The sequence below is a fragment of the Phyllosticta citribraziliensis genome, assembly GCF_038025025.1.
Source record: "Phyllosticta citribraziliensis strain CPC 17464 chromosome Unknown J3D65scaffold_12, whole genome shotgun sequence".
NCBI classification, from domain to species: domain Eukaryota; kingdom Fungi; phylum Ascomycota; class Dothideomycetes; order Botryosphaeriales; family Phyllostictaceae; genus Phyllosticta; species Phyllosticta citribraziliensis.
In genome coordinates, this window is record NW_027117349.1 from 251,582 (window position 1) to 278,326 (window position 26,745).

A 26,745-nucleotide genomic window follows, 5' to 3' on the forward strand; every position below is an offset into this window, starting at 1 on the left:
CGAAGTACTGCTTTTAACACCTGTAGAATTATTTTGCCTGATGTAGCTAGCGTGACCAGTGGCCGGACCGGGACCCGCTTAGCTCCGGTAATCGATTGCGCGCTTGAGTGGCAGTCTGCCCGAACTTTTCTAAGCTCTTCCAAGACAACAATCCAACGCCATCGCACAGCACCAACGATGGCTGGACCAATTGCTCTCAGAGCGCGCCAGCTGTGGACTAATGCACCACGTGTGCGGCTCGCAGCATATTACCGGCGAAGCACGCAAGGTCGCGGCTTCGCCACCATCTCGAGCGAGACTGGGTAAGCTTGGAAACTGTTCTCACAGAGCAATGAGGTTAACCAAGGCACCTTGTAGCCGCCCCACGTACGATGTCGTCGTTATTGGCGGTGGCCACGCCGGCACCGAAGCCTCGACCGCCGCCGCGCGCACCGGCGCACGCACCGCGCTCGTGACGCCCTCACTGTCGAACCTGGGCGTGTGCAGTTGCAATCCGTCGTTCGGCGGTATTGGCAAGGGCACTATGCTGCGAGAGATTGATGCGCTCGATGGCGTCGTGGGAAGAATCGTGGACAAGGCGGGCGTCCAGTTCCGCGTGCTGAACCGCAAGAAGGGCCCCGCTGTTTGGGGACCTCGCGCGCAGATCGATCGCAAACTTTACAACCGGTACATGCGCGAGGAGATCGTGGGATACCCTGGCTTGAGTGTTGTCGAAGGCAAGGTCGCGGACATCGTGGTGGAGAGGGAGGAAGTCGGCGAAGGGAGGTATGGGAAGATTACTGGAGTCAGGTTGGAAGACGGCACGATGATTGAGGCGAAAAATATCGTCATAACGACGGGGACTTTCTTGGGCGGCGAGATTCACATAGGTAGGTTTGTCGAGGTGGCAAATGGAGCACATCGTTCTGACTGTTGTGCAGGCCTGGACGTGTTCCCTTCTGGCCGCATGGGCGAGGCTGCGACATTTGGATTGAGTAAATCGTTACGAGACGCTGGATTCCAGCTGGGTAGACTGAAAACGGGGACGCCTCCTCGGCTGGACAAGAAGACGATCAATTTCGACGTCCTCGACCCGCAAGCTGGCGACGAACCTCCGATGCCGTTCAGTTACCTGAATGACCGGGTGCAGGTTGAGGACCAAATGCTTTGCCACATGACGTTCACCAACGAAGCAGCGCACAACGTAATAAGAGCAAATCTGGACAAGAGCATTCACATCCGAGAAACAGTCAAAGGACCCCGGTATTGCCCATCTTTGGAATCCAAGATTCTCAAATTTGGACACAAGGAAAAGCACACAATATGGCTGGAGCCGGAAGGCTTCGACACGGATGTGTATTATCCCAACGGAATTTCCATGACTGTGCCAGCGGATGCGCAGTATGAGATGCTCCGGACAGTCAGGGGTCTGGAAAATGTCAATATGCTCCAGCCTGGCTACGGAGTCGAGTACGACTACGTCGATCCCCGCAACCTCCGTTCTACCTTGGAGACCAAAAATATCAAGGGCCTGTTCCTTGCTGGACAAATCAACGGCACTACAGGTTACGAAGAGGCTGCTGGACAAGGTGTCGTTGCGGGAATCAACGCCGGACTTTCGGCACAGGACAAAGCACCGTTCACCCTCACGCGAGCCGATGGTTACATTGGCATCATGATTGACGACCTCATCACTAAGGGTGTCACCGAGCCCTATCGCATGTTTACTTCACGAAGCGAGTTCCGCATGTCTGCGCGCGCCGACAATGCCGACATGCGCCTTACGGCCAAGGGCCGTGACGCAGGCGTCGTAAACGACAAGCGATGGCAGATCTTCCAAGACACGCAAGCGCAGATGCAAGATCTCATTGCAATGCTGCAACGCGAAGTGCACAGCTCGGCGCACTGGACGACGCAGGGCTTCGACATCCGGCGCGACACGTCACGACGCAGCGCGTTCGAAGTGCTGCGGATGAATGGAGTCGACATGGAAAAGCTAAGCACCATCTACCCAGACATTCTCAAGTACGACGCAGGCGTGCGCGAGCGCGTGCAGATCGAAGGCGTGTATGCGCCGTACATTGAGACGCAGCAGACGTTGATGCGCGTCTTTCTGCGCGACGAGAACCTCACGCTGCCGCCCGACCTCGAATACGACCGCATTCACGGTTTGTCCAACGAGGAGCGCCAGCTGCTCGCCGTCACGCGGCCCGAGAGTGTCGGCCAGGCCCGCCGCATTGAGGGAATCACGCCCAATGGTGCGCTGCGGCTCCTCGTCTACGTCAAGCAGGAGGCTAGGAATAAAGCGAGGGAACGCGCGTGGGTTGAAGTCGAGACAAAGTTGAAGGAGAGAGGGGCGCTGCCGAGCGCAGAGGAGGATAGAGAGATTGCAAATGCAGTCGAGGGGACCGCTTAGATTTGAGCTGAGCCATTCGTCATAAGAGGTGTTTGGGTCCTAGAGCATTGCGAGGGAGTTGTTGGCGTTGAATACCCGGGTTGCTTTCAAGGGATACCTGTAAAACATGTAGCAGTACAATGCTTGCACCAGTCGTTTTCCGCCATTGGACTGATCTTAAAAGCATTCGACTTCCTAGACCACGCATCGAATCGAACACTCCCATCATGCTTTCTAATCATAATGCCATTTATCTCTGCTGTATGCACAAAGTCTGCCCAAAGCATCCATTGGCACCTAGGTTCGGCGAATCGTACTCGTCCCGACGTTCCCGGTTTACTCAACCGACATCGCAAGCCTCGTCTGCGGACTGTCAAGAACACATTTTCCTCCCGCAATAAAACCACGGGTTTTATTTCGTTGGGCACGACTGCTCCGTCTAGATAAGGAGCCATTTCAAGTTGCACAAGATATTACCAACACGCTCCGTCATCAATCCACTGGCAGCCCATTAATCCCTTTGGACCACGTTGTTTTAAACGTCTGCTTGCGTGCGTCTCTTAGCTGGTTTTGTATTCTTATCTGACCGAATTCGCTGCTCCATCGAATTTTTCGTCTTTTTTTGCACTGTATACGAAAAGAAGAGGAAGAGGAAGAGCAGAGGCAGAAAAAAGTTTTCGTACATCATTGCAGAGGAAATATGCAGGCCGTCGTCTTCAAGGGCCTGCGCAAGGTCGCAGTTGAGCAGAGGCCTATCCCGGAAATTCAAGAGCCGGGCGATGTCGTGGTCAAAGTCAAGTACTCAGGGCTTTGCGGAAGGTTCGTCTGCTTCGATTTCATTCTCTGTCTCTTCGTTTCTCCCTAGTCTTACTTCCTCCCATCTCGTCTTCAATGTCAGACTTCACGCTCGCCAGCGCTCTAGCTGATGCCCCTGATCTCTCACAGCGACCTCCACTACTACCGCGGCCTCGAGGCCGCCGGCGACAACCCTGACTTCATCATCGGGCACGAGCTGACAGGCACGATCCACGAAGTCGGATCAGCAATCAAGAGCCTGGCCGTCGGCGACCGCATCGTGTGTCCCTTCACCATCAGCTGCGGCGAGTGCTTCTACTGCGAGCTGGATCTGTCATCGCGGTGCGTCATGTCGCGGTGCTTTGGCACGCCCGTGTTGGACGGCGCCCAAGCCGAGTATGGTGAGTGCAATACCTAAAGTTATTGGGTTTTGAGCGTGTGCTGATGGAGCGTTCTAGTGCGCATACCGCTGGCCGAGTCGACTGTTTTCAAGGCCCCTGATGGCGTTAAGGATAAGAGTCTGATTCTTATGGCTGACATCTTTCCCGTAAGCAATGCTGTTTCAGTCATGGAAGAGGAATCGCTGTCGTTCTGCCCCAGCCTTTATTCCTTCATTTTGCGATAACGTAGCCTCAGCGTCTTCCATCTTCCGCGCATAATTCAAATTTGACTGCTCACACAAACTCCACAGACGGGCTATTTTGCCGCCAACAACGCCTTCAGCCGGCTCCCACTCTCGCGCATCTCAGCCTCGACTGCCGTCGTCATCGGCTGTGGACCCGTCGGGCTTTGCGCGCTCGTCGCCGCGGCCGCATACTCACCCGCCCAAATCTTCGCCATCGACAGCGTTCCCTCGCGCCTCGAGCAGGCCGCCGCCATGGGTGCCATCCCCCTGAACTTCAAGGAGGTCGACGTCGCCCAGAAAGTGCGCGAGGCCACGGGTGGACGTGGCGCCGATGTCGTGCTGGAAATCGTGGGACTGAGTCCGGCGTTGAGACTGGCATTTGATGTCGTTAGGCCTTTTGGTGTCGTCAGTAGCGTTGGCGTGCATAATGGGGAGATTCCCTTTGCTGGTGCCGAAGGTGAGTTTCTTGTGCGCAGAGGGAGTTGGTATTTGGAGGCAGTCTTGCTGACACGGACGACTCTAGCGTACGACAAGAATATTCAGTTGCAGATGGGCCGGTGTCCCGTGCGGTCACTATTCCCGCAAGCATTGGAGGTTTTGAAGGAGCATGAGGACAAGCTGGACTGTCTCACTGCGAGGCTGATTCCCCTGAGCCAAGCGATCGAGGCGTACGAGCGGTTCGACAGAGCAGAGGTTCAGAAGTTTGTGTTTGAGATTGGCCAGTAAAGCGGACCTGGAGTGTTGTTGGCGCATGTGAGGTGGTGCATTGGGAGATGGTGTTGCAGGGTCGGAGTTGCATTGGGAGCAGGCGGCATGTTGAAGCATCCGGTGGTTGTCTCTTTTGGATACTCTCCATCTTTACTCTTTTGGGTAGTAGATTGAAGGAAAATGATGGGTTTGTCCAAGGCCAACCAGAAAGCAGTGTGGTCGAATTTCAACGTTCTGATTGGCCGACATTCGACAGACGCGGTAGGCAAAGCGCAGGTCAAAAAGGACTTGTTGATGGGATATCTGAGTATGGACGAAGTCAATGAGCCAGTCCAAACCCCCCGAGGAATCCTCAACAGGAGCAGGTTCGACAAAGTTGCAAGGTGGATGTTTGGTGCCCAAGGAGAGAGAGGTGGATCAGCGTTTCCCCGATTGGTCGCTCCAGGTTCGCCACAGCCCGAGTGACGGTGACAAGGAAAAAGCGGTCCAGCAGCCCTGGACAGCCTTTGACTGCACAAAACCCGCAAAGAACGCCAGGCTGCTGCTTCTCCTCCTCCTCCATCCTCCCACGGCCCTTTGCTCAACCGTTCCCTCTCCACTCTCCCCCAAGTCGACCGACAGCTTCGTTGCTTGACGTCGCAGCCCTAAGGATTATCGTTATCGCACCAGTAGCGCCGCCGCCGCCCGTGCCCCGCTACTGACGTCCTCGCAGCTCGACTTCGAAAAATCTTACCCCGGAGTCTCGACACCCACACAACCCCTCTTCATCGACCCCCGAGCATTCACCATGGTTTCCGCATCCAAGGCCGCTCGTCAGGAGAAGCGCGAGGCTTCCGGCAAGGGCAAGCCCAGCCTCAAGGAGAGAAAGGCAGCAAAGGACGCTGCTAAGAACGGCGGCGAGGGCCCCGTCGATGGGGCCACCGAGACGCTCGAGAAGCTCACCTTGCAAAAGGACGAGCACGGCGTCTCTGACCGCGTCACCACTGGTGTCCTGGCCTCGCTCGAAGCCAGCCGCGACGTCAAGATCACCTCGGCGTCGCTCGTGTTTCACGGCAAGGTCCTCTTCACCGACACGACCCTCGAGGTCAACTACGGCCGTCGCTACGGCCTGCTCGGTGAGAACGGCTGCGGAAAGTCCACCCTGCTCCGTTCCATCGCTGCCCGCGAATTCCCCTTCCCTGAGCACATTGACATCTACCTGCTGAATGAGGGTGCACCCAAGACCGACGTCGGTGCCCTCGACTGGGTCGTTGGCGAGGCCCAGGCTCAGCTGGCAAGGATGGAGAAGCAGGCTGAGGAGATTCTTGAGACCCAAGGTCCCGAGGCCCCTTTCCTGGAGGAGCTCTACGAGGTGAGTTTAGCAATGCTGCACACAATTCGATCGTGCTAACTCTGCGCAGCGCATGGAGGACATGGACCCCAGCACTTTCGCGACCCGCGCCTCGCTCATCCTGACTGGTCTCGGTTTCAACAAGAAGACGATCCACAAGAAGACCAAGGACATGTCCGGTGGTTGGAGAATGCGTGTCGCTCTCGGCAAGGCTCTGTTCGTCAAGCCTTCGCTGCTTCTGCTCGACGACCCCACAGCCCATTTGGACCTCGAGGCCTGCGTGTGGCTCGAGGAATACCTCAAGAAGTGGGACCGCACTCTCATCCTCGTCTCTCACTCCATGGACTTCCTCAACGGTGTCTGCACCAACATGCTCGACATGCGCATGAAGAGCCTCATGTACTTCGGTGGTAACTACGACTCGTACATGAAGACGAGGACTGAGAACGAAATCAACCAGCAAAAGGCCTACGAGAAGCAGCAAGAGGAAATCAAGCACATCAAGAAGTTCATTGCTTCGGCTGGTACCTATGCCAACTTGGTCAGGCAGGCCAAGTCGAGGCAAAAGATTCTCGACAAGATGGAGGCCGACGGCTTCATCCAACCCGTCGTCCAGGACCGTGTCTTTACCTTCCGCTTCGCTGATGTCGAGAAGCTGCCTCCTCCCGTCCTCTCCCTTGACAACGTCACCTTTTCCTACTCGGGCAATGCCGAGGACAACCTGTACGAGCACCTCGACTTTGGTGTCGACATGGACTCTCGTACCGCTCTTGTCGGCCCCAACGGTGTTGGAAAGTCGACTCTGCTGCGCATTTTCACCGGCGAGCTCTCCCCCACCAGGGGAAGCGTCTCTCGCCACACTCACTTGAAGCTCGGCATGTACAGCCAGCACTCTGCTGAGCAGCTTGACCTGACCAAGTCGTCCCTCGACTTTGTCCGCTCAAAGTTCTCGCACATCTCTCAGGACTACCAGTACTGGAGACAGCAGCTTGGCCGCTACGGTCTCTCTGGTGAATCGCAGACGGCCCTGATGGGTACTCTGTCCGAAGGCCAGAAGTCGCGTATCGTCTTTGCCCTGCTTGCCATTGAGTCGCCCAACATGCTTCTGCTCGACGAGCCTACCAACGGTCTCGACATCCCCACGATCGACTCGCTCGCCGACGCCATCAACTCTTTCAACGGTGGTGTTGTCGTCGTGTCCCACGACTTCAGGTGAGCCTCCTAAGCGCAAGATTTCGGAATGACTTGCTGACGTGAATCTAGATTGCTCGACAAGATTGCCAAGGACATCATGGTCTGCGAGAACAAGACTGTGCGCAGGTGGGACGGCAGCATCGGAGAGTACAAGAACTACCTCCGCAAGAAGATGATCTCGGCCGGCGCCGTCTAAACGTCGTCGGATAGTGTACAAGCGACGAACAAGGGCAGCTAGACGCGGGAGACGGACTCGGGCGGTCGAAAAAAGGCTGGAACTTTTTCTTCCTTCTTCCTCTCTTTTTTCCTTGGACCCGGCCCTTTGACGCAAGACATACGATCGACATTAGAACTGCATTTGGGGGACTGGTCTCGTCTCGTCCGCGCCTTGCTGCATTTGCGTTTCCGCGCCGGGTAGATTGGGTCGCTGCATCATCCGTCCGTCGGCCAAGTAGATGTACGCATCAAAAAGCGGGGGAAAGAATGGTTGACTTTCGTGAGGCCCACAGACACGAGCAATTGATGTCGAGAGAAGCGACAGCGGAGGAGGATGGGAAAGAAAAAATGGGGCGAAGGGAATGGGCTTGTGCGGTGGCACTGCGACCACCGACATGTTTTGGGCTAGAAGATATCGGGGACACTCGAGTAACTTTTTTCATTTTTTCCTTTCTTTCCATCTTTCGTTTTTGTTGTTTTGTCCTGGGAAAGATAGAGGATGCGGAGTTGGCGCCTGCCTGCCTGCTCTCGGTACTACTGCCGCCTTTTTCACTGCTGCTGCTGCTGCTGCTGGTATCCGACCCGTCTTAATTCGAGAGAAAGACGATGTTGAATATGACACGACGTTGCACCAACAAACCTAGACTTAGTTAGAAATGCGAATATGGAATGGACTGCTTGAAGCTTCGTGGTTGTGCCCGCGTTGGCCTCTCGAGTCTCTGCCAGACAGACAGACCGATGGAGACCGATGTAAGTTTTCCCAACATACGTCGTTTGCCTACCTACAGCACCAGATAGTTTGGTAGGTACATACCTGGTAGGTACTTGCCCGCCATCCACTGCCTCATCCCCAAGCCCGTGCAGCCAGCCAGCCAGCCAGCCAGCCAGCCAGCGCCGCCGCCGCCGCCGCCCTCGGAAAGCCTAGGTCCAAGGAGCAAGCAAGCAAGCAAGCAAGCACGTAGATGGTCGCGGACGTCAAACGCCGCACTCACGGACGAAACGCCTCACGGCGTCTACAAATAGCACACAGGTCAAACGGGTCTAAAACGGCCGAGTCGCGCGGTACCGTTAGGTACGGTACGCCACAGCAAACGCTGCCACGCCACGCCGGCGCTCTAGTGCGGTGGTGACTTGCCTATCTTTCGAGCTGTCTGTCTGCGCATCGGTCTGTCTGGGGGCGAGGAAGCGAGAATGGCAGGCAGGGAGGGAGAAGGGGGGAGGAGATGCAAAAAAAGGTGTGAGGAGGGATGGACGGGAGGGGAAGGGCTGGCGATGCTGCCCTGCCGCCTTGGAGTTTCGCGTGCGTGCGTGCGCGCCTTCCATGCGTCCGTCCTTTTCTCTCGAATTGAAACAGGTTCCGTTGTAGACCTCGGATCGGTATCTACCGACTTGCTTGGAACGGCAGTTGATCGGGAATCGGCCTGTTGCAAACCGCCACAACGTGTGGCGTGCCCCCAGGTCTTTGGCAGGTACCGTAGGAAGGCAGAAGATGGATGATTGTGCCACTGATGAGGTACGCGTTCGTGCTGGAAGATGGAGCTTTGCTGCCATGCAGGCAGTCAGGCAAGTAAGTAGCAGATGAAGGTGAGGCAGCAGGCAGAGCAAGGCGATTGACGGACAGCTCGATGAACGGTAAAATGGGCCGAGGCGGTGCGGACGATGGTGGAGGTGGTGGTGGTGGTGGTGGCACACACGAGGCGCAAGGCGTGCGGCGCGTGCGGGGGCGCGGCCAAGAAAACGTGCGCGTCTGGCGTTTTGGACGGATGCGGAAGTCGGTGGAGAGAAGGAGGGCAAGAGAGCGTGAGAGCAGGCTGGTGCTGGCCGTCCCCCGCCCCTCCGATGGAATGAAGGGAACAAAAATGCAAAAGTGGGATGGACGGGTGCAGAGGCAGTGCGGGAAGAGGTGCTTATTTTTGGCACCAGCAGAATTGACGTCTGTCTCGGTCATCGAGTATAGCGGAGCGGGTGTTGGGTGGGGAATGGGTCACGTTCTCTGTCTATCTCCAGTGCCTGGTCGAGCTGCTTGGGGGCCCTTGGGGATTTTTTTTGGGGGTTCGGGCTGGAGCAGTGGGTACATGTAGTGCGGTTGATCGATGATCAGATGTGCGGCGCAAGGGCTCGGGTTTGGCGTGTGCTGGAGGAGTGAGGCGAGAGAGCGCGAGCAGAGTCTGGACCTGGAGTGCCTGCGCATCTCGTAACCCGAGGGAATGAAGGAGCTGCTGAGCCACGCGCGGTCTTTGCAGCACGGGCACAGTGGACAGTAGTAGTAGACAGTACAACTACATGTACCTACATTAGTGCGCGCAAGAAGCAGCCCGAAGCAGCAGCAGCGGTGTGGTCTCCCAGACGCGCTCTGACGGCATGGGGCGCAGGTGTGTGATTGCTAAGGGTTGCGGCACGAGCCTTTTGGCGCAGGCGCGGCGGCGGCGTCGAGAGAAGATGAAGCTGGCCGCGGTGCATGTGTGGTTCTCAGCGTTGAGAGCGGCGCGGCGCGAACGGCTGGTGGCTGTGGGTCCGGTCGACGTCCAGAAATCGGAAGGAGCGGCGCCATGGATGGATCAAAGGTGGGTGCGGCAGGATTTTGCGCGGGCTGCTCGTATGGATGCCATCCATGTCGACCATGGTGCGAAGAAGGAGACGGAGCCTCACGACGGCCGCCTGAAGGCAATGGATGCGATGCTGCTGGATGCTGCCTGTTGGTCGTGTGGGCTCGCATGGGGGCGGCCCTGACTCGCGGCGGTGCAGTCCAAGGTCCAGATGGCAAAGGGTCCAGGGTCCAGAGCCTTGAGGGTCACTTGAGAGGTGAGAGTCACAGAAGGTTGAGGCGTTAATATACCTGTAGAGTATAACTGACATGCGGCTGCCGTGGCGGGACGGCGGGGTCTGCAGCAGTGTCGCCACAAAGGGTCAAGGCACTGTAGACGAGTGGACTGGCCGGTGAAGAACAGCGAAAAGGCACATTCACGTCAAGGCAGTTTCAGGTGAGCGTATTGGTGTGCAGCGCGGCCACGTCAGGCGGGTGGAGATGTGGTTGAGGGCCAATGACGAGAACGCGAGGTGTTTACTTTGACACCCCCGCACGTCGCATTTTCCCAAACAGGAAACAAGTAAATATTGCAGCGGGCGGAGACCCTGGGGCTGAACAGCCTAGATGTAAGCTTTGGACGGGCGAGGATATTGGACGGAAGAAGAGTCGTGACAGCAAACGTCGCAAAGAGGCGGACGCGGACTCGTCATGATCCGCTTGGATTGGAGATCTGCCGGCAGCGGGCGGGGCTGCTGCTGCGGGTGATGCGACGGGCGACGGGACCGAGTTGCGGTGATCGCAGACGTGCGACGGCGGCTTGGGGAGGGAGGGGGGCGTCGAGTCGCGGCGTTTCATTGTTTGCAACGACGACGACGACGTGAGGCGCTCTCTCGCCAAACGCCGGGCTCCTGGGGATTGCAGCCCAGGTGCGCCCAGCATTCACGACCCGACCTGTCCTTGCTTCGTCATAGCCCGTGTGGGGGCCCCCCGGCCAATGGGCGAAAACGCCAGCTCAGAACGACAGGCTGCTAGCGCCTGCGGGACCGTGGGGCCTGTCTGCGCGACCACCCCGAACCACTAAATACCTACCTACCGTACCTACATCTTAGCCGTCGCCCGACCACCTCTTCCGTCCTCTACCTCCACGACTCCACGACTCTATCGCCGTCGCATCCGCCCTCAGACACCCTACCCTGTCCACCCCTTGCCACGCCCGTTCTTTGTGCGCGTCGCCTGTCCTCCCCCGCCGTCGCCTTGGCACAGACCCCCAAGCGCCCAACTCCACCAGCCGAGAGCACCTTGTAAGACGTCCTCCCTTGACAAGCCGCATACGACCCCATCTCACCACCCAAAGATCGTCCCATCCGTCAATCCGCCCAGCAAACCGCCCAGCGACTTCATCTCCCGACTCGCGCCCGCCAAAACGACTACTTCTCCGTCCTGCCCCCCCCGCCATCCGACCCCCGAAAGAGTCCGCCTCCCGTCGCGCCCACCACCGCTCCACCACCACCATCGTCATCCGAAACCCGCCGTTTTCTCGCGTTTTTACGTGTCATTCGACCCATCTGGCCCACCGCGACGCTTTGCGACGCCCCGCAACCGACCGCCATGGCTGCGACGCGTCGACAAGCCGCGCCGCTGCAGATTTTCCAGGACCCCATCAACCCGTTTGACCCCGACGAAGCTTTCCTCTCCTCCTTTGGCCCAGTCACCGACGTGTCGTCGAGCCACCACACGCTGTTGAACCCACCCACCTCCGAGGCCAGCGGCCAGTCGCCGCACAAGCACCATGGCCACTCGAGCTCTCCTCCACCCCACGCACTGGCCGAGTCCAGCATCAACTCCATCTCCATCCCCCCGCCCAGGCGCAATGACTTCACCACCGACTCGCCCATGAAGAGGTCGTCGAGCATGTCGAGCATGACGCCGCACATGCCCAGGACCCACGGCCCCCTCTTCACCACCTTTCCCTCAACCGGAATGCTCGACAAGGAAAACAACTTTGCCGCCCTCTACGCCGACCACATGACGCTTCCCTCGGATTCGCACTACCACTCCAAACCCCTCCCCAAGAAGACCACCCTCGACTCGGCACCGTTGCGAGACAGGAATTCCAAAAAGTCTAAGACACAGGACGCCGATCAGGACAAGCCCATTCCTGCGCCCAGCGAGATGCCGCCCGTCGAGGACGAGGGCAACAAGCCCGCTTACAGCTACGCCACCCTCATTGGCATGGCAATTCTCCGTGCTCCACAGAGGCGTTTGACCCTGGCGCAAATCTACAAGTGGATCTCAGACACCTTCAGCTACTACCGCAGCGGCGAGACCGGATGGCAAAATAGCATCCGGCACAACCTCAGTCTCAACAAGGCCTTCATCAAGCAGGAGCGCCCGAAAGACGATCCTGGCAAGGGCAACTATTGGGCCATTGAGCCCGGCTGTGAGCGCCAGTTCCTCAAGGACAAGCCGCGCCGCATTGCGAACCCCGACAACTTTTTCCCGGCCACCCAGAGCGACTTTTCAAGACCGGCGACCGCTCCGACGAGGTCGGCGGCGCCACCAATGCCCTCCTACCAACTCCAGTCGACCCCTGTCAAGGAGAGCATCGACTCAAGCAAGTTCCCTGATGAGACCGAATTGTCCTCGGACGCCACCATTCCTGCTTCGGATCCAGCTATTCACGACGGCCAGGACGCCGCCAGCAGCGGTCAAGAAAACGACATGCCGCCGCCTGCCCACGCTCTGCGGTCCTCTCCGCCGCCTGCAGACATCACCTCGTCACCGCCTCCCGCCATGTCGGGCAACCCGCAGCACGAGGGAACCCCTCCACGCACGCTGCGCTTCCAATCCACAAGCCGCTCAGGCGGCCGCAAGCGCAAGTTTGCCGCTCTCGGCGACAGTGGCTACTACTCGTCAATTGAGTCATCCGCCGTCAAGGCCGCTGCGCTCGCCCCTCTGCCTGTCTCGGACGCCGACTTTGACCGTCCTGCGCACAAGCGAGGCCGTGCAGAGGAGGAAATTGCCCGCATTAGGAGCTCATCTTACGACAGCCCTACCAAAGGCCGTCCCAACTTCAAACAGCCGTCGTCAATCTACGCCTCGTCGTCACCTTTCCGCCCCTTTGACAAGAGCACGGGAGACTACCAGACTCCATTGACCCCGGCCATTGTCTTCAAGAAGCCCGCGAAGCCGCCGGCGTCCGTCTCTCCCAACACCAATTTGCGCAACCACCGTAAACGCATCCAGGACCTCATTGGTTCCCCGGACAAGACCCTCGGCATGCTCTCTGACGGACAGCCGTGGAGTCCTGCTTTCCAGCTCCCCGACGACGAGCACTTCAATCTCATGGAAGAAAACTTCAGCGAGAACTTTGACGTCTTCAACGACAGCCCCCTGCGCCAAATCTACTCTGCGCGCGGCTCTCCCGAGAAGCGTTCTGCTAAGCGTCCCTCGAGCAGCCGTGCCATTACCCACTCCAACATCCTTGCCGACATTACCGGCAGCCGTGCAAATGCTACCCCCGAGGCGTCCAAGGATTGGCTCAAGCCGCCCTCGCACGGCAGGAGTCTGTCCGACTTCTTTGCCGGCAAGCAGCCAAGCCCCTCCAAGACGCCCGGTGGCGGCAATGGCGACGAACTCTTCGGCGTCGACCTGCATTCTGACGACACTGAAGAGCCCGGTCTGGGCTTCGACATCCTGCAGGGCTTCCAGAAGATCGGCTCCCGCCAGACGCCTCAGGAAGAGAGCCCAACCAAGAGGGCTTCCAGGCCCGGCATGAACCGCCGCTACACCACATTCCTCTGAGCAACTATCGGTGCTCAGTCTTGACCATCACAATTGATGCTGGCTTCCTCCACATTGGCGTGTGAATTTCGTTCGGACTTGGCGTTTTGGTTTTCAAATGGGACGACTGGCGGATCATGACTGCCATGACCTCGTTCCAACTTGACGATCGTTACGTGTTACGAATGATACCCCACGCGCAGGTGCTTTACAATCACAACAACACACACCCTTACAACAACCCCAAACTTCAACATTCTCCCTGATACCCGCTTTTTGACGGAATTACTTGGCTTTTGGCGCATCCGGATGGGTCTGGAGTCGCCGAGATTGACTCGGTTCCACGTCACCAACACTACACCATGCCAGCAACAATTGTCCCCCTACCCTCCTGCTTTCACACAATCGAAAATTGGGCAATTCGTTGCCTTTTACTTGCGCGCTTCGTCTCAACCCCTGAAGGATGTCTTTTGAATCGCTCCTGGCTCTCAACTCATCTGGCTCCTTTGGACCGGACTCGGGTTGACACGACAAACGGTGGATCAATGACTTGATATCTCGTTGGAGGATAGGACGTCTGCGTACGTTGCGGCAGGCGCAGTCGATTTTCGTCTAATAGTCTCTGGGTTTCCTCTTTCCTACTTCTACTTGATCTTGTCTCTCTCACTTTCTCCCTCCTTGATCCGTGTGACTGACGTGTGTGTGTGTTTTTCCTCTCTGTGTCTGTCCTCTTTTGGCAATTTTGGTTTCATTTTTTTCGTTCTTGTTTCTCTTTATCTTATATTGGAGCGTCGTCGTTCATTGGACTCGAACATAGCGTAGCGATATCACATGAAATTGGGGCTTTCTGGGTTTTGGTCTGGTCTGGTCTGGTTTTGGCTTTCATGGTTTGGCAATGGCAAAGTAAAGGTCTGGTACCGGTATTTGGTTTTGCTGTCTTCTCGGGCTTTTGGGTTCTTCGCGTTGGGTTTTAGGACTGGACTGGACTTGGATTGGATGGGATATGTTGGGTCAGGATCCCGCAGGCGATTTTTCTCGTACACAATTATCACTTTAGTACGATTTGCTACTCTCTATTGGTATGATGTTGACTGGTATGATGTTGACGAGCAAGTGATGACATTCCTGTGAACGTCGTCCCAACTCCTCACTGCAGTTATTCGTTCAAGTCCATCATGTCATCGCCCACACACCCTCCCGTCCACCCCGTCCCCCTCATCAGGCTCCCAATGACTCACAGAGCCTACAGAGTACAGTCATTGTCATCCCCACATTTCATTTCTCGTCTCTCCACCTCCTCGCCTCGATCTCCTCGTCCAGCAGCGCCGACGAGCAGCCAGCTGCCGTACCAACAAGCTTTTTGCAGAGATTGAACGTGGATGGCGGCGGGGACCAAGGAAGTTCGCCGCCGCCGCCGCCGTCCTGCCAGGAGTGTTCCCCGCCTGCCCAGAGCAACCGTGCAAGTGGACGACGGCCGGGGGGGCAAGCTCCGTCGCCGTCGTGGCTTGAGCGTTTCTTCCTCAGCTACCTCAGCCATGTACCTTCTGCACCTCCCTGGTACCTTCCTTGCCTAGGCGCCGGGCTGGGTCAGGTCGGTTGGGTCAGGTCAGGGGTGAGGCATGTTGGGGGCGTGTGACGTGGCAGCGTGGCAGGCGGAATTGACTTTTTTTTTCTTTCCCCCCCCCCCATCTGCCCCCTCCCTCCCTCCCTGCTGGTCCCTGGTTCCTGGTTTCTGTCGTCCTTCGCCGCTGCTTCTCTAGCGTTGGTTTGGTTCCCCGCCCGCATGTGCGTTCCTGGTCTGTCTCCTCGGCTAGCTGACGGAGACGAGAGTGTTGGGATGGTGTCGTTGCGAGCGGCATGTTTGGTGGGAGCATCCCAGGCCGGGGAGGGTTGGCGCGAGGAGAGAGGATGTGACGTGGGGGATCCGTACCCAGTAGCAGCTTGTGGAGCTGTGTTCTATGCGAAAGTATGTGTAGGCGTGCAGGAGAGATAGACGCGATAGACAACTGGTTGGTTGATAGGGTGGTCGGATGTGGAAGATTGACTTTTTACCCTTTCTCTTTTGCTCCAATGCGTGTTTTGTTTTTGTGATGATGGGTATCTTTGATGTTGGGCTGATGACTCTGCTCGCTCGGCAGACTTTTGCCCGTGGGACTTCTCAAATGCGTCCCAAAAGCTTGCAGGAGCCAGGATGGAAACGACAAGCCCCCAATGCAAAAAAAGATGAAGATTTACCCCTGGACGCCGCTCACCCAATCTTGTCCATCGCGCTCCTTCTGAACTCCCCCTTCTTCTCTCCATCCCCGCGCTTCTGCCAGCTTCTCCCAGTCTAATCACTGCTCGCACAACCCTGGCAGCCGCAACTGACGCACTGAATGTTCTGGTCCTCCTTGAGCTGGTCGCGCGGCACGCGGCAGATGCAGGTCGAGTTGAAGTTGGTCTCCTTGGTCTGGATGCAGCGCAGGCAGCACAGGTGCTCGTAGCCCTGCTTCTTCCACTTGGCGATGAGGTTGGCGTCGGCCTTGCCGTTCTTGACGCACCAGTCGTACAGCTCGCGCGAGATCTTTTCCGACGTGTACAGGTCCCATATGTAGCGTGATCCTAAAGATGCCCAAGTCACGTACGTCAGCCTTCGATTCTTTCTCGTTTGGGGCGACGGGAGTTTGTGGGGACGGCCTACGCTTGTGTGTGATTTGGAAAATGGGCCACTGTGTTTCTTGCCGCTTCTTGCCCTCGTGGCTCGAGTTGATGGCGTCCTTCATTGCGTTTTCGTACTCGAGCAGCGTGTCTTCAATGTCTTCGTAGCCCTCCGGCGGCGCCTTTTTGCGGCCGTAGCCCTTGGACGTGCGAACAACGGGCATGGTGGTGTGGCAACGCGCAAGACGATCGAAGACTTCAAGGCCCGAAGAGTGTGGACGGTTTTCTGCCGCGGGGTTGGTTGCGCGCAAAGCTGTGGTTGGAGGCGATGTGCGAGGCGCGATTCTTGCCAAATCGTTAGCCGCTACAGTGGCACGAGCGTGTGGATCTTGGTGGCCAGAGATGCGACGGTACTTACGTGAAGAAGAGAAGTTCGAGGAAGGTCCGCAAGTCGGCGACGATGCCATGCGGTGCTTACCTACGCCAGCGGCGTAACGACGGCTTACGTGATGCGGCTCCGCCCGCGCTGAGGTGTCCACCGCCGCCCGGAACGTCAGTTGGTGCGCACACGCCTCCCCCGGACGGTCGTCGTTGTTGCGGGTACCTGGACCTAGCCTGACAATCCGGAGCAACACCGCTCAGATATCACCATGACGATCAACCCGACCTATCTCGCGCAGCGGACGCGCTCTTGCAAGTTTATTTTCTTTCGCCATTGGGATTGGACTGCCGCTGACGTGATGTCCTTCATCTAGCTGTCAATTGGACCGATGCCAAATCGAGAGTGATCAGGAGCTACCGCGACTGGCTGCGGGCTGTATGTGTCCCAAAACTATCCTTCTGAGCCCATTGGGATGGACGCTTTGCTGTGCGGGCGCTGACCGGCGCAACGAGCACAGGCTCCCGAGATCCAAAAGATGTACACCCTCGGCTTCCCCGTCTCCACCATCAGGACCAAGGTCAGGCAGGAGTTTGAGAGGCACAGATACGTCCAGCAGCTGAAGACGGTGGACGTCCTCATTTTCCACTCGCACTCCGAGTTGCAGGTACGCTACACTCTGGGGAGTGGGGAATGGAAGGTGGGGTTGGGAGGACCGTGGGCTGATGCAGCATATAGGAAACCCTCAACTTCTGGAAGCAACACCCCCACGTCCTCAAGTACTTTACTTCGGAGGAGGAAGAGCCGAGGCACAAGCTGCCCAACAACTTCATCAGCGGGTTTTTGGAGGTGGGCTGCACCGTCATTCGTTCGAAAGTGACCATTGCTGATGATATATTCCAGGGCCGCAACTAGACTCCTGTACAATGCAATTCCAAGATTCCAGTGCCCGTACTGTGCCGCAGCACTTGCTTCCACGCCTAAAACGCCAATCCAATCCACCGTTTTTTGAGACGTGAAATCTACTTTGTCGCAACAAATTCGTCGCGCGTAACCGTGAACTTGTCGATCACAACGTCGCAGAGGTCGGCGAGGTCGTCAAGGCCCTTTTCGAGCACGTCGTAGACACTGACGTCGTCTGTCTGCTGTCAGCGTTTCGTCCCGCAAGCTGCGCTTCAATATGTTGGCCACTGACCATATGTTTGTATGCGAAGGTTCATCCTGTTCTCGGAGGGATGGGGGATCGAATAACCGCAAAACTCGACCGAGGGACTACATATGTTAGCTGAGAAAATCTACATCAACCTTGACTGGTCCACCTACTTCTTCATGATGATGTAGCGGAGTGCGTTTCCGAGTGTGTGGTCCTCGTTTTCGAATTCGAAAGAAGCGGCAGTCGTTTCAGAGCCTGGCAGCTACGTGCTTGTCAGCTCCAGACTCGTAGCCACGAAAGTATTCCGGTAGGCTACTTACAACGCGGATGCGCTGCTTTTCCTCAACCTCTTCTTCCTCCTCGGGGTTCTCCTCTGCGTAGTCGACGACGGGGGCGTCCTGCATCTCCTGATCTTGGGGCTCTTTCGTTTGCGACGGCATGGTGGCGGGTGTGAGTTGGTTGGCGCAGTCGAAGATGGACGGAATTGCAAGAGTCGAGGATTTGCGGCGACGACGGAGATTTAAGGTTATCTGATCGATAAGCGGGCGGTCAACAGTCAGCGGGGCCTCCGATTGGCCCACGCCAAAAAGCTCGAAGCCGAACCCTTTATCATTGTTGCTGCATGCGCCCAACTTTCGCAGTCACCAAACCCAAATTCGCCATGGCCGACAGAATACGAAGCGCAACCCTCAACCGCGACACCAATGAGACCAAGATTCAGCTCAGCCTGAACTTGGACGGTGGCGCCCTGGAGCTCCCGCAAGATGCGGCCAACGGAGATGCTGGGAGTCACGCCGCGCAGGTCTCCAAGAGCCAGCACATTGACCTTGACACTGGCATTGGATTCCTCGACCACATGCTCCACGCCCTGGCGAAGCATTCCGGTTGGAGTCTGAGGCTCAGATGCCGGGGCGACTTGCACAGTGCGTGAATCAGCACCCGTTTTCCATCCGCCGCGAAGCAATTGCTCTGTCAATTGCTTTCGAGAATTCGTAGTCATTGGCTAATCACTAAGTACAGTCGACGACCACCACACCGCCGAAGACGTCTGCATCGCCCTCGGTCTCGCCTTCAAGCAAGCCCTCGGCGGCACCACCGGCCTCGCCCGCTTCGGAAGCGCATACTGCCCGCTCGACGAAGCCCTCTCCCGCGCCGTCATCGACCTCTCCAACCGCCCCTACTCCGTCATCAACCTCGGCCTGCGCCGCGAGAAGATTGGCGACCTCAGCACCGAGATGATTCCCCACTGCCTCCAGAGCTTTGCCCAGGGTGCCGGCGTCACCCTGCACGTAGACTGCCTTCGGGGTGACAATGACCACCACAGGGCCGAGAGTGCCTTCAAGGCGCTGGCTGTGGCGACGAGGCAGGCTACCACTCGGGTCAAGGGTCGGGAAGGCGAAGAGCCTAGCACAAAGGGTGTCTTGTATTGAGCAAGTGTTGGGTGTAGCTTGGCAGAATGATGTGGCAATATAAACCTGAAGGACTTGGTCTTGGGTCAGGACGAAACGCAGAAATATTAGGACTCGCCTGCAGATGGCAAATCGGTACCTCAAGTTCTGCAGAGACGGAGACGAGTTTGCTTCACCCCTCGGAGGCTGCTGACAATGTCGTGGGACACGAGCTCGGTGGAGCGGACGAGAATAACGGCTTCTACCACACGCTTAAGATGCTTCACAGTAAATGTTAAAAATCGGAGTCAAAAGCTACTTCTCTCGTACAGATATCAGAGCCTCATCTCAATTCACTTCAGCGGCTTGCGGTTTGGTCGGCGATGCTCTCTCTTCTGAGCTGCTCTGAACTCACAAGGCACCTGTGAAAGTGAGAATCTTGGACTTTGGTACTGGGCTATTTTGACCTGCACTCTCCCTCTGGATCGGAAGAGGACTATGTGCGGCTTCCGACCCTATATAAATTCCTCCCGCACTCTTCCAGCGCAAACAGAACAACAACCTTCACCTCACCTTCCAAACTTGACTCCCTCCTTCTGGTCCTGACGCTTGCGTTTCAATTCGCCTATCCCGGCCTCTGTTGGCCTCGGTCATCGAGCTCTGGATTTTTCTTGTTGGCTCTGCGACGAGTTGCTTCACTGACGTCGTTGACTCCATTTACATCTCACCAACGTTTGACAATCTGCGAACTCTAGGAGCAAGACGTAAGTGACCATGTCTCCAAAGCTACTTCACCTCATTTCCCTTGACTACGTGTGCTGACACTTTGATCTTTCCCTAGTAGCTCAGCATGACCGAAATCGGCGACAAAGAATCAGCTAGGGAGTGGATGAGAATCTGGGAAAATCGCACCGATGACAACATCTGCGACGAGATCGAAGGGCTCATCTTGGACGGCAACGGCGACTTCCTCGAGCCACCCTCTTACACTTGGGATGAACAATCGGACGAGGTGAGCCCTGAGCTCGAAATGGTGAAGCCCAAGTCGCAACAGCTGAATCTGTGGATTTGCTGTGACGACGGCACGATCAAGGTCATTGAGATCAAGTTCTCTGAGCATGGAGGCCCTCGCCCCTTCTCAAGGGTTCACAATGCCGCCGGAGGCTACCATAGCAATATCCCAGAAGCGGCGGCTCCGGACATCATTCGCTCATTCATGGAGTTCTATCTGGCTGTCCGGGAGCGCGTCGAAAAGTTCAACGCCGCTCGTCGTCGCGCCTACGATGAGGCGGCCATAGAAGCGACAATTGATAAAACTTTGGTCAAGGTAACTTATGGCGGCTTTCTGCGTTATGGGTCTCGACTAACGATTGCTTAGTTTGCCGCAGCTTCCTCAGGTACACGCAATGCTCCATGACAGATTGACAATTCTAATTCTCAACTAGGTCCGAAGTCCGGTCTCCAGCTTACTCCACGTACACGAAAACGAACGCCGGCCATCAAGTCTGAAGAAGGCATCTACGGCGCCGTTGCCCCGTTCTTCAAGGCGGACCAACAAGTCATGGATGCTGCCGAGAAAGCCATCAACACCTTCGATGCCATCGGTTCGCCCTACGGTTCTGTCGGCACAGTCATGCAGGAACTTGGACGAGCTCTCCATGGCTATCGAAATGCAAATGCGGGCCCTGCCGCCAAGCGAACCAGGCGCTAAAAGAGTTCACCAGGAAGAGAATGAGGGGGAAAATCCAGTGAATGCTATATGAAAGGGGAAAAGGGTCAGCTGAAACATGGAGGTTCAATTCGTGACTGCCTCTCCTTTCCAGACATCAGAGAAGTGCGCCCTTTGCGGCATCACCAGTTCCCTACGGAGGGTAACTGGATGACGACTTTCGGTTTGAAGAACGGGTAAAAAGAATACGGAAGGACACTCTCTTCGAAAATGGTATATGGTTGGACAAAAGGTCAGGATGGCTACACTCGGTTGAAGGAAAGGCTAAAAGCTTTAGGAATTCGATTTAGATACATTTTGGGATAATGGACAATCTTGATGCTTGGACATTATGACTGACGGCAAATCAACTGTTTATGATTCTGTCGATACTTCCAGAAATTTCTCGCTTATGATGCCATTTGGCTATACTCCTTGAAAATCAAAGGAGTCTTCTCAATTCATCCATCACAGTGTGGTTTTAAGTCTGGAAATCATGAGACACTGGATGGATGCATATCTAGTGAAAAAATACGTTGGTTCGGGGTTTGTCGAATTACTGCCCGTCTTCTCCTCTCTTACGGCTACTTTGCCAGCTTCTGTGGGCTGAATCCTATTTTATTGCTCTGGCCCAGCCAGCGCCTTGCGCTCTGTGACATAGGATTGAATCAATCTCCCCTCAAAAAAAGCTCTACACTGACGCGCTCTGCACCGATATTTCCGTTTCCAGTAACAATTTCGCTGATACTTCCATCATCACCAAGGACCAAAGGCCATTTTGGGCTTTGGAGTCAGTTCAAAGCACAGATATACGACCCCTTGCTGGTCAACGCGTAAATAACTGAACCTGGACAGTCCCAACAAGTGTCGAACACGTGCAGTATCCTCAGCCATCGTTTCTCGATCTAGGGGATCAAAAGTTCTATCACATTCACAAGTGGTTGAGATGGCTTGATCGTATGATGTTCCAGCACTTGGTCCATCCCAAGGTGCATCTTTTCCGATATAGCTGGTTGTCTGACTCGATGAATAGCAGCTAGACCCCTACGTGGAAGGGATCGATGGCGTTCTTTGGCCCCCATCTACCTCCTCGGAAACCAAAAGGCCATGAGGCCATGCCACTGCATCACAGGACTCGAAGAGCTTCTGCCAGGAACCATATTGGTGGCTCAGCAGGGCCGACGATGTGATCTGCCATCGCTTAGACGGGTGAACAAAGGCCATCTGAGCGCACCTTGTAGAGGATGGATGAACGAGCCAACTTGGCACGAAAAGAGGAACCACGAATGGCGAAGCGAGATTATGGCTGATTCGCCTCGTCCCGTGGGCCAACCCAACGAAGGAATCGCTCCACTCGATGCCCTCTTGCCGATGCCCAGATACGAAAGAATGGTCAGCCTGCCCGAGCCCAGCGCGCACGCCGACGTAACCAAGATCTCGCATAGAAGACTTTGTGCATGATCGGTACGCGCTGAAAGAAACAGCCCATCTCACAGCGGCTCTGCAGGGAAGGCTGATCGGAACCGTATCACGGGTCTCCCAGCGCCATGGGCAGAAGGATTCAAAAACCAAAACCGCGCACGCACTTGTCGTCAGCCTCGCTCGTATCTCACAAGGCATGCAGCTGGCAATGCTCATGACTGGCGCAAATGGATCAAGGACGGCGCCTGCAGCGGCGCTCTCGCAAAGGAAGGAGTCTCAGGCCGAGCCAAAGTCGCATGTCTCATGTGGTGTCCGGATTCGTCTCGTTGCATATGGTGCGTGCTGGCAGTTGGTCCTCAACAACGGTTTTGATCCGCCATCTGGCGCGGCTCAGGCAGCCCGGCTGTCTCTACACTGTATCCGAGTCGTGCGGTTCCTGCTTGACTTGATTATGAATGGTGGTGATTCAGGAGGGGGCGAATTGAGAGCTTTGTGTTCAACTGTTTCAGCGCCATTGTCCTGAATTGTCGCCAGCCAGAACGGCCGCTGTAGCAACGCCTTGAGCGCAGCATTCCGAGTGGCCAGAGACATTGCCCAGCACGTCGTATGTGCGACCATGTACCCTTCCGCTGACATCAAACCCCCGGGCGATTGGTGAGGGGAAGTCCATGGCCGCGACATGGGAGACGCCATCCGACATCCGCCTGCAGACTCATCTCAACACGGCAGAGGGCGCCTATCGCAGATACCACAACCCTGCCTCTCCCTCGAGACGACCGAAAGAGACCAAGACGAGGCTCCGTCGCGAAGATGGTAAGACTGGCGCAAGCAGACGGGTGGCAGCGAGCGCGCCGGGAATGCGCGCCATGTTCTCCGCGCCGGGTGAGGCAGCCACGAACGGACATGTCGCGATGCATGCGGTTCCATCTGGATTTCGAACATCTGGCGTGGGATCAGTGAGTCCGCCCATCGTTACACAGCGATGGCCGCCGGCGCGTCCCCGGGAGCAAGACGACGGTTACGGTCGATGGCAGGGTCGACGGCAGAAGCACTGACGAGCCAAGAAGACGTACTCCACTGCCTCTTCACTGCGCCACTTGCGATCCTGGTTACATGAGCGGCAGCGGCCATGAGCAGGCAAGAGGGCAGCGGAGACGGCGCAAATCGATCTTGCGTGCATCGTCCGGCTTGTGTGCAGAGTGAGACTTGCAGAGAACCGCCAGCGCTTCCCACTGGCTGTACCGGTCGGGCGGGACGGGCAGGGCGATCCGCGCGGTTCTTTTGTTCCGTATATCCATGCGCGACGAGGTGTTGAAGTTTTGCGAAGCCCCCGAGGAGGATGGAGGTGGGTCGATTCGAACGAGGCCGCGTGCCGCTGCAAGCAGGCTCAGGAGCGGAGCGATCTGTGGCTAGGACAGGGCAACGGAGGTCAGATTATTGGACATTCAGATCGCCAGGGACTGGGTGATTGCGAAATATCGTGGAGCGCGGCGTCGGGAGAGGACGAAGGCCCCTGGTGAGCCCCTACTAGTGCCGGAGGGAGGACGACACGGTTGCGGGCAACGTCGTAACAGGGTCGTCCAGCGCGCGCGCAATGGCAGGAATGCGATCGATTGGGTGCTGATTGATTTTCTGCCATGATGAGGCTCCGGCGAAGTTGAAGATCAGAAGGGAACGGCGAGCCGATGCCGACACACAACCAACGGAACGATCCGACGAGCGCGCACTGGCGGAGATTACCGCCAACGTCTGCCCCGGGCCATCATCCACAACCACAACTTGACCTCACCTTATTCTTTCTCCCTACCCACCTGCCGCCGCGTGGTGTCGTTGTCGGTGATCAGAGTCCATGCCGGATCCAATAGTCCACGCGCAAAAGTGATCCACACGTCGTTGATCCTGCTCTCTCCAATCCAGTGCACTGCGCAGCGCCTGTCGAAGCCCGCCAAATCGTCCAAACATACCGTCACTGACTCGACCCTTTCGGATGAAAATTTGTCAGTCCGTCTCCAGATTTCCGCAAATGGCGACTCGAGCAAAAGTTTGCCTGCCAGAGAGGGCATGCAAACGGCCGGCACCTGGGCCAATTGGCCGTCTTTGCCGTCGAGCTTGCGCGATGCTTCCCTTTGTAGATTCACCGGTGGCCGACGATAAATGTGACAGAATCAGAGGTGAGTCGAGACTCTGTCCAGCTCAACACCATAGCTGATGTACTCAACAGTGCAAGCATTCGACGTACCCTAACCGCCGCGGGCAATTTGCCTTCCAATGACAGACATGGTGCTGAAACAATAGCCTCTATTATGCCCTCTAGAGAGAGACGAAACTCGAAGAAGAAAACAGAGCTAACCTTTCTTTGGGAGCATCGTCCCCACACTTACGTACTCTCCCATCTCTTCTATCCAAGACCTCTTGGCCAAGACCAACGGCCTTCGAGATTCCCCGTCGCCCTACCGGCTACGCGTGCCTCTGATCGTGTCGGAGATCCGCGCCGTTCGCGCCTCCAGAGCATCGATGAGGAAAGCTTAGCCGCCAAGGAGAAGCAGAACGCTACATCTCCGTCCACTCCACCTCCCGTCTTCCCCCATCGCCTTCCGTCCATCTGAAACCTCCACGACCTCGGTACTGGACTCTTCCCGCTCTCCTCCTGCGTGGCTTTGGGACATTGCGCCGCATCTCCCGTCCCGCCAGCCACGGCCTCTGCGAAAGATCTGTATCCTGCCCATCTGGTGTTGACCTCCGCGCCTGAGCCCCCTGGGCTGCGGTCTAGTCATGTCTATTCGTAGTTCCTCCCTGACACGGGGAACGGCGGATGTGATCGATCACTCCCTCGCGGCGGCCGGCTGGCGGGCCTAGAAGAAAAATCGGATCTCGAGATCTCACCGAGCACTCGCACTCACCGCTGCCTTGTCTGCTTGCCTCTCCACCATCTCATCATCTCTCTCTCTCGTTGCCTTTGTCTACTCCAATACCCTCAGTCTTTGAATGCCTGTCTCTTCTCTACTACCCTCAGTCTTGCTTTCCTGCCCATTCTCTACTACCCTCAGTCCTACTTTCCTGCCCATTCTCTCCTACCCTCAGTCTTGACAGCCTCTATTTTCTCCACCCGCAAACTTGACTACCTGCCCTTCTCCACTATACCTAAAATTTTCACTGCCACCATTGCCCGCTGCCCTCTGTCTACATCTATCTCTATCCACTATACTCAACGCCCTGGAAAACCATACCCATGAATCGATCAAGTTTTTTTTTCTTTCTTGCTCCTTTTGCTCCTTCCCGCGCGCGCGCGTTGCGATCTCCCCTCCCCCCATCTCACCGGCCTCTCGTATCTCGTATCTTGTAACCCGGCCTTCTGCTCCGCCCGTCATCGTGATCGTGATCTTCGTCTTCATGCTCTCCTCCTCCTTCCCTTCCTTCCTTCCCTTCAATTTCCCGATTCGCCGATGGTCTCGATCAAGTCCAGACGCATACAGACCCGCGGTCCGGTCCAGACTCGCCGCGTTTACTAAAAGCAGTCTTGCTCCCCCGCGCGCGCGCGCGCGCTCTCCCTCTGGCCCGCTCCAGACGCGCCGTCTCTCCTCCGGGCGCCTAGGCGTGTGCTACACCGACGATGCTTTGTGATCAGCTCCATCTCCGCGTCTGTTTGGCTGTCTATCTTGTGTGTGCTGTCTCAACGGCTTGGGCGTCTCCATGCGGCCCCGCTCCGCCCCGCCCGCTGGCCCTGCACGTCGTCCCTCCCTCCATCCCTCGTGCCTGCCGGGAACATGTTGCGCGATGATGTGCATGCGGGAGGTAAGAGGTGGTCTTAGGACCGCCCGGCAGCTACCGCCATGGTGAAGGACTTGTCGCATTTGGCGCCGCGGTGTGTTGGTATGGCCGAGGTGCGAGGTTGAGGACTTTGGTGGACGGAGTAATCACTTGCCGACCTACGTAGCCATGATCATGATAGTGATGTGGATTTTGCCGTGCGTGCAAACTGCCGTCGACCTAAGGATGTGCAAAGGCTCAGTGTTTGACGGGCAGTGAGTGTTGTGCGTCATCCGGTTAGACAAACCGCCGCAAACACAGAAACAAGACACATCGATGCAGTCGAATTATGCACTGTAGCCACTCAACCTTCACAGTGAGCGGTAGACATGGCAACACAAACAACGCATTCATCGTCCCATCTCCAACATTCATAGCTGAAGCCAATACACCTCCAAGTGACCAAGTGAGGTGCCAGTGTCGCCACCACGCGGCGGCAGCGCCACGCAGTCTCAGTTGACCCAAAGAGGGACGCCGAGAACCAGAAAGAGAGGGGGAAGGCGGTTCTCGTCGTAGCCTCGCTGACTCACACCTCTCTCGCCTTCCACGCAAGCTGTGTTTTCCCTCTTCCCCCCCTTCGCGCAGCACAATGGGTAGCCAATGAGTCAGTGAGTCATGGAATAGACGGTTTGGGTTGGATTCGCCACTCGCTCGCCCACCCGCATGCACGCACACAGACAGTCCAAACCCACCCGCTCG

At 56.7% G+C, this 26,745-nt stretch overlaps 11 protein-coding genes across 11 annotated transcripts; 9 read left to right on the plus strand and 2 right to left on the minus strand.

Moving 5' to 3' along the window:
* The first annotated feature begins 145 nt into the window (after nucleotides 1-145).
* On the plus strand, nucleotides 146-2,599 carry J3D65DRAFT_637356 (mitochondrial protein-like protein). Its single transcript, XM_066801495.1, has 3 exons — nucleotides 146-302; nucleotides 358-869; nucleotides 921-2,599. The coding sequence occupies exons 1-3, from the start codon at nucleotides 178-180 to the stop codon at nucleotides 2,393-2,395; spliced, it is 2,112 nt and encodes a 703-aa protein (XP_066651179.1). The 5' UTR covers nucleotides 146-177; the 3' UTR covers nucleotides 2,396-2,599.
* A 172-nt stretch (nucleotides 2,600-2,771) lies between these two features.
* J3D65DRAFT_653368 (threonine dehydrogenase) lies at nucleotides 2,772-4,871 on the plus strand. The gene is made up of 5 exons (XM_066802468.1): nucleotides 2,772-3,193; nucleotides 3,320-3,570; nucleotides 3,628-3,716; nucleotides 3,861-4,251; nucleotides 4,318-4,871. Exons 1-5 carry the CDS (start codon nucleotides 3,075-3,077, stop codon nucleotides 4,518-4,520), a joined length of 1,053 nt encoding a protein of 350 aa, XP_066651180.1. The 5' UTR covers nucleotides 2,772-3,074; the 3' UTR covers nucleotides 4,521-4,871.
* A 257-nt stretch (nucleotides 4,872-5,128) lies between these two features.
* On the plus strand, nucleotides 5,129-7,366 carry J3D65DRAFT_111950 (P-loop containing nucleoside triphosphate hydrolase protein). Its single transcript, XM_066793732.1, has 3 exons — nucleotides 5,129-5,853; nucleotides 5,903-7,044; nucleotides 7,096-7,366. Exons 1-3 carry the CDS (start codon nucleotides 5,290-5,292, stop codon nucleotides 7,220-7,222), a joined length of 1,833 nt encoding a protein of 610 aa, XP_066651181.1. The 5' UTR covers nucleotides 5,129-5,289; the 3' UTR covers nucleotides 7,223-7,366.
* A 1,660-nt stretch (nucleotides 7,367-9,026) lies between these two features.
* On the plus strand, nucleotides 9,027-9,641 carry J3D65DRAFT_637366 (uncharacterized protein). Its single transcript, XM_066801496.1, has one exon. It carries the CDS (start codon nucleotides 9,087-9,089, stop codon nucleotides 9,321-9,323), a length of 237 nt encoding a protein of 78 aa, XP_066651182.1. The 5' UTR covers nucleotides 9,027-9,086; the 3' UTR covers nucleotides 9,324-9,641.
* A 1,614-nt stretch (nucleotides 9,642-11,255) lies between these two features.
* J3D65DRAFT_112049 (forkhead transcription factor-like protein) lies at nucleotides 11,256-13,743 on the plus strand. Its single transcript, XM_066793734.1, has one exon. The coding sequence runs from the start codon at nucleotides 11,378-11,380 to the stop codon at nucleotides 13,571-13,573; it is 2,196 nt and encodes a 731-aa protein (XP_066651183.1). The 5' UTR covers nucleotides 11,256-11,377; the 3' UTR covers nucleotides 13,574-13,743.
* Nucleotides 13,744-14,244: 501 nt separating this feature from the next.
* Nucleotides 14,245-14,739, plus strand: J3D65DRAFT_112047 (uncharacterized protein). The gene has a single exon (XM_066793733.1). It carries the CDS (start codon nucleotides 14,384-14,386, stop codon nucleotides 14,681-14,683), a length of 300 nt encoding a protein of 99 aa, XP_066651184.1. The 5' UTR covers nucleotides 14,245-14,383; the 3' UTR covers nucleotides 14,684-14,739.
* A 1,142-nt stretch (nucleotides 14,740-15,881) lies between these two features.
* On the minus strand, nucleotides 15,882-16,413 carry J3D65DRAFT_671174 (cell cycle control protein cwf14; the record flags this gene model as incomplete). Its single annotated transcript, XM_066803368.1, has 2 exons — nucleotides 15,882-16,153; nucleotides 16,233-16,413. The coding sequence occupies 2 exons, from the start codon at nucleotides 16,411-16,413 to the stop codon at nucleotides 15,882-15,884; spliced, it is 453 nt and encodes a 150-aa protein (XP_066651185.1).
* A 327-nt stretch (nucleotides 16,414-16,740) lies between these two features.
* J3D65DRAFT_637373 (uncharacterized protein) lies at nucleotides 16,741-17,962 on the plus strand. Its single transcript, XM_066801497.1, has 5 exons — nucleotides 16,741-16,882; nucleotides 16,945-17,006; nucleotides 17,089-17,235; nucleotides 17,307-17,417; nucleotides 17,472-17,962. The coding sequence occupies exons 1-5, from the start codon at nucleotides 16,840-16,842 to the stop codon at nucleotides 17,481-17,483; spliced, it is 375 nt and encodes a 124-aa protein (XP_066651186.1). The 5' UTR covers nucleotides 16,741-16,839; the 3' UTR covers nucleotides 17,484-17,962.
* Nucleotides 17,451-18,206, minus strand: J3D65DRAFT_637377 (DNA-directed RNA polymerase I and III polypeptide). The gene is made up of 4 exons (XM_066801498.1): nucleotides 18,042-18,206; nucleotides 17,892-17,983; nucleotides 17,764-17,840; nucleotides 17,451-17,706 (listed from the first exon to the last, which is right to left on the minus strand). Exons 1-4 carry the CDS (start codon nucleotides 18,159-18,161, stop codon nucleotides 17,591-17,593), a joined length of 405 nt encoding a protein of 134 aa, XP_066651187.1. The 5' UTR covers nucleotides 18,162-18,206; the 3' UTR covers nucleotides 17,451-17,590.
* Nucleotides 18,207-18,382: 176 nt separating this feature from the next.
* J3D65DRAFT_560094 (imidazoleglycerol-phosphate dehydratase) lies at nucleotides 18,383-19,151 on the plus strand (the record flags this gene model as incomplete). Its single annotated transcript, XM_066797448.1, has 2 exons — nucleotides 18,383-18,644; nucleotides 18,742-19,151. The coding sequence occupies 2 exons, from the start codon at nucleotides 18,383-18,385 to the stop codon at nucleotides 19,149-19,151; spliced, it is 672 nt and encodes a 223-aa protein (XP_066651188.1).
* A 494-nt stretch (nucleotides 19,152-19,645) lies between these two features.
* Nucleotides 19,646-21,232, plus strand: J3D65DRAFT_112151 (uncharacterized protein). The gene is made up of 4 exons (XM_066793735.1): nucleotides 19,646-19,873; nucleotides 19,951-20,436; nucleotides 20,488-20,506; nucleotides 20,555-21,232. The coding sequence occupies exons 2-4, from the start codon at nucleotides 19,960-19,962 to the stop codon at nucleotides 20,818-20,820; spliced, it is 762 nt and encodes a 253-aa protein (XP_066651189.1). The 5' UTR covers nucleotides 19,646-19,873; nucleotides 19,951-19,959; the 3' UTR covers nucleotides 20,821-21,232.
* The last annotated feature ends 5,513 nt before the right edge of the window (nucleotides 21,233-26,745 follow it).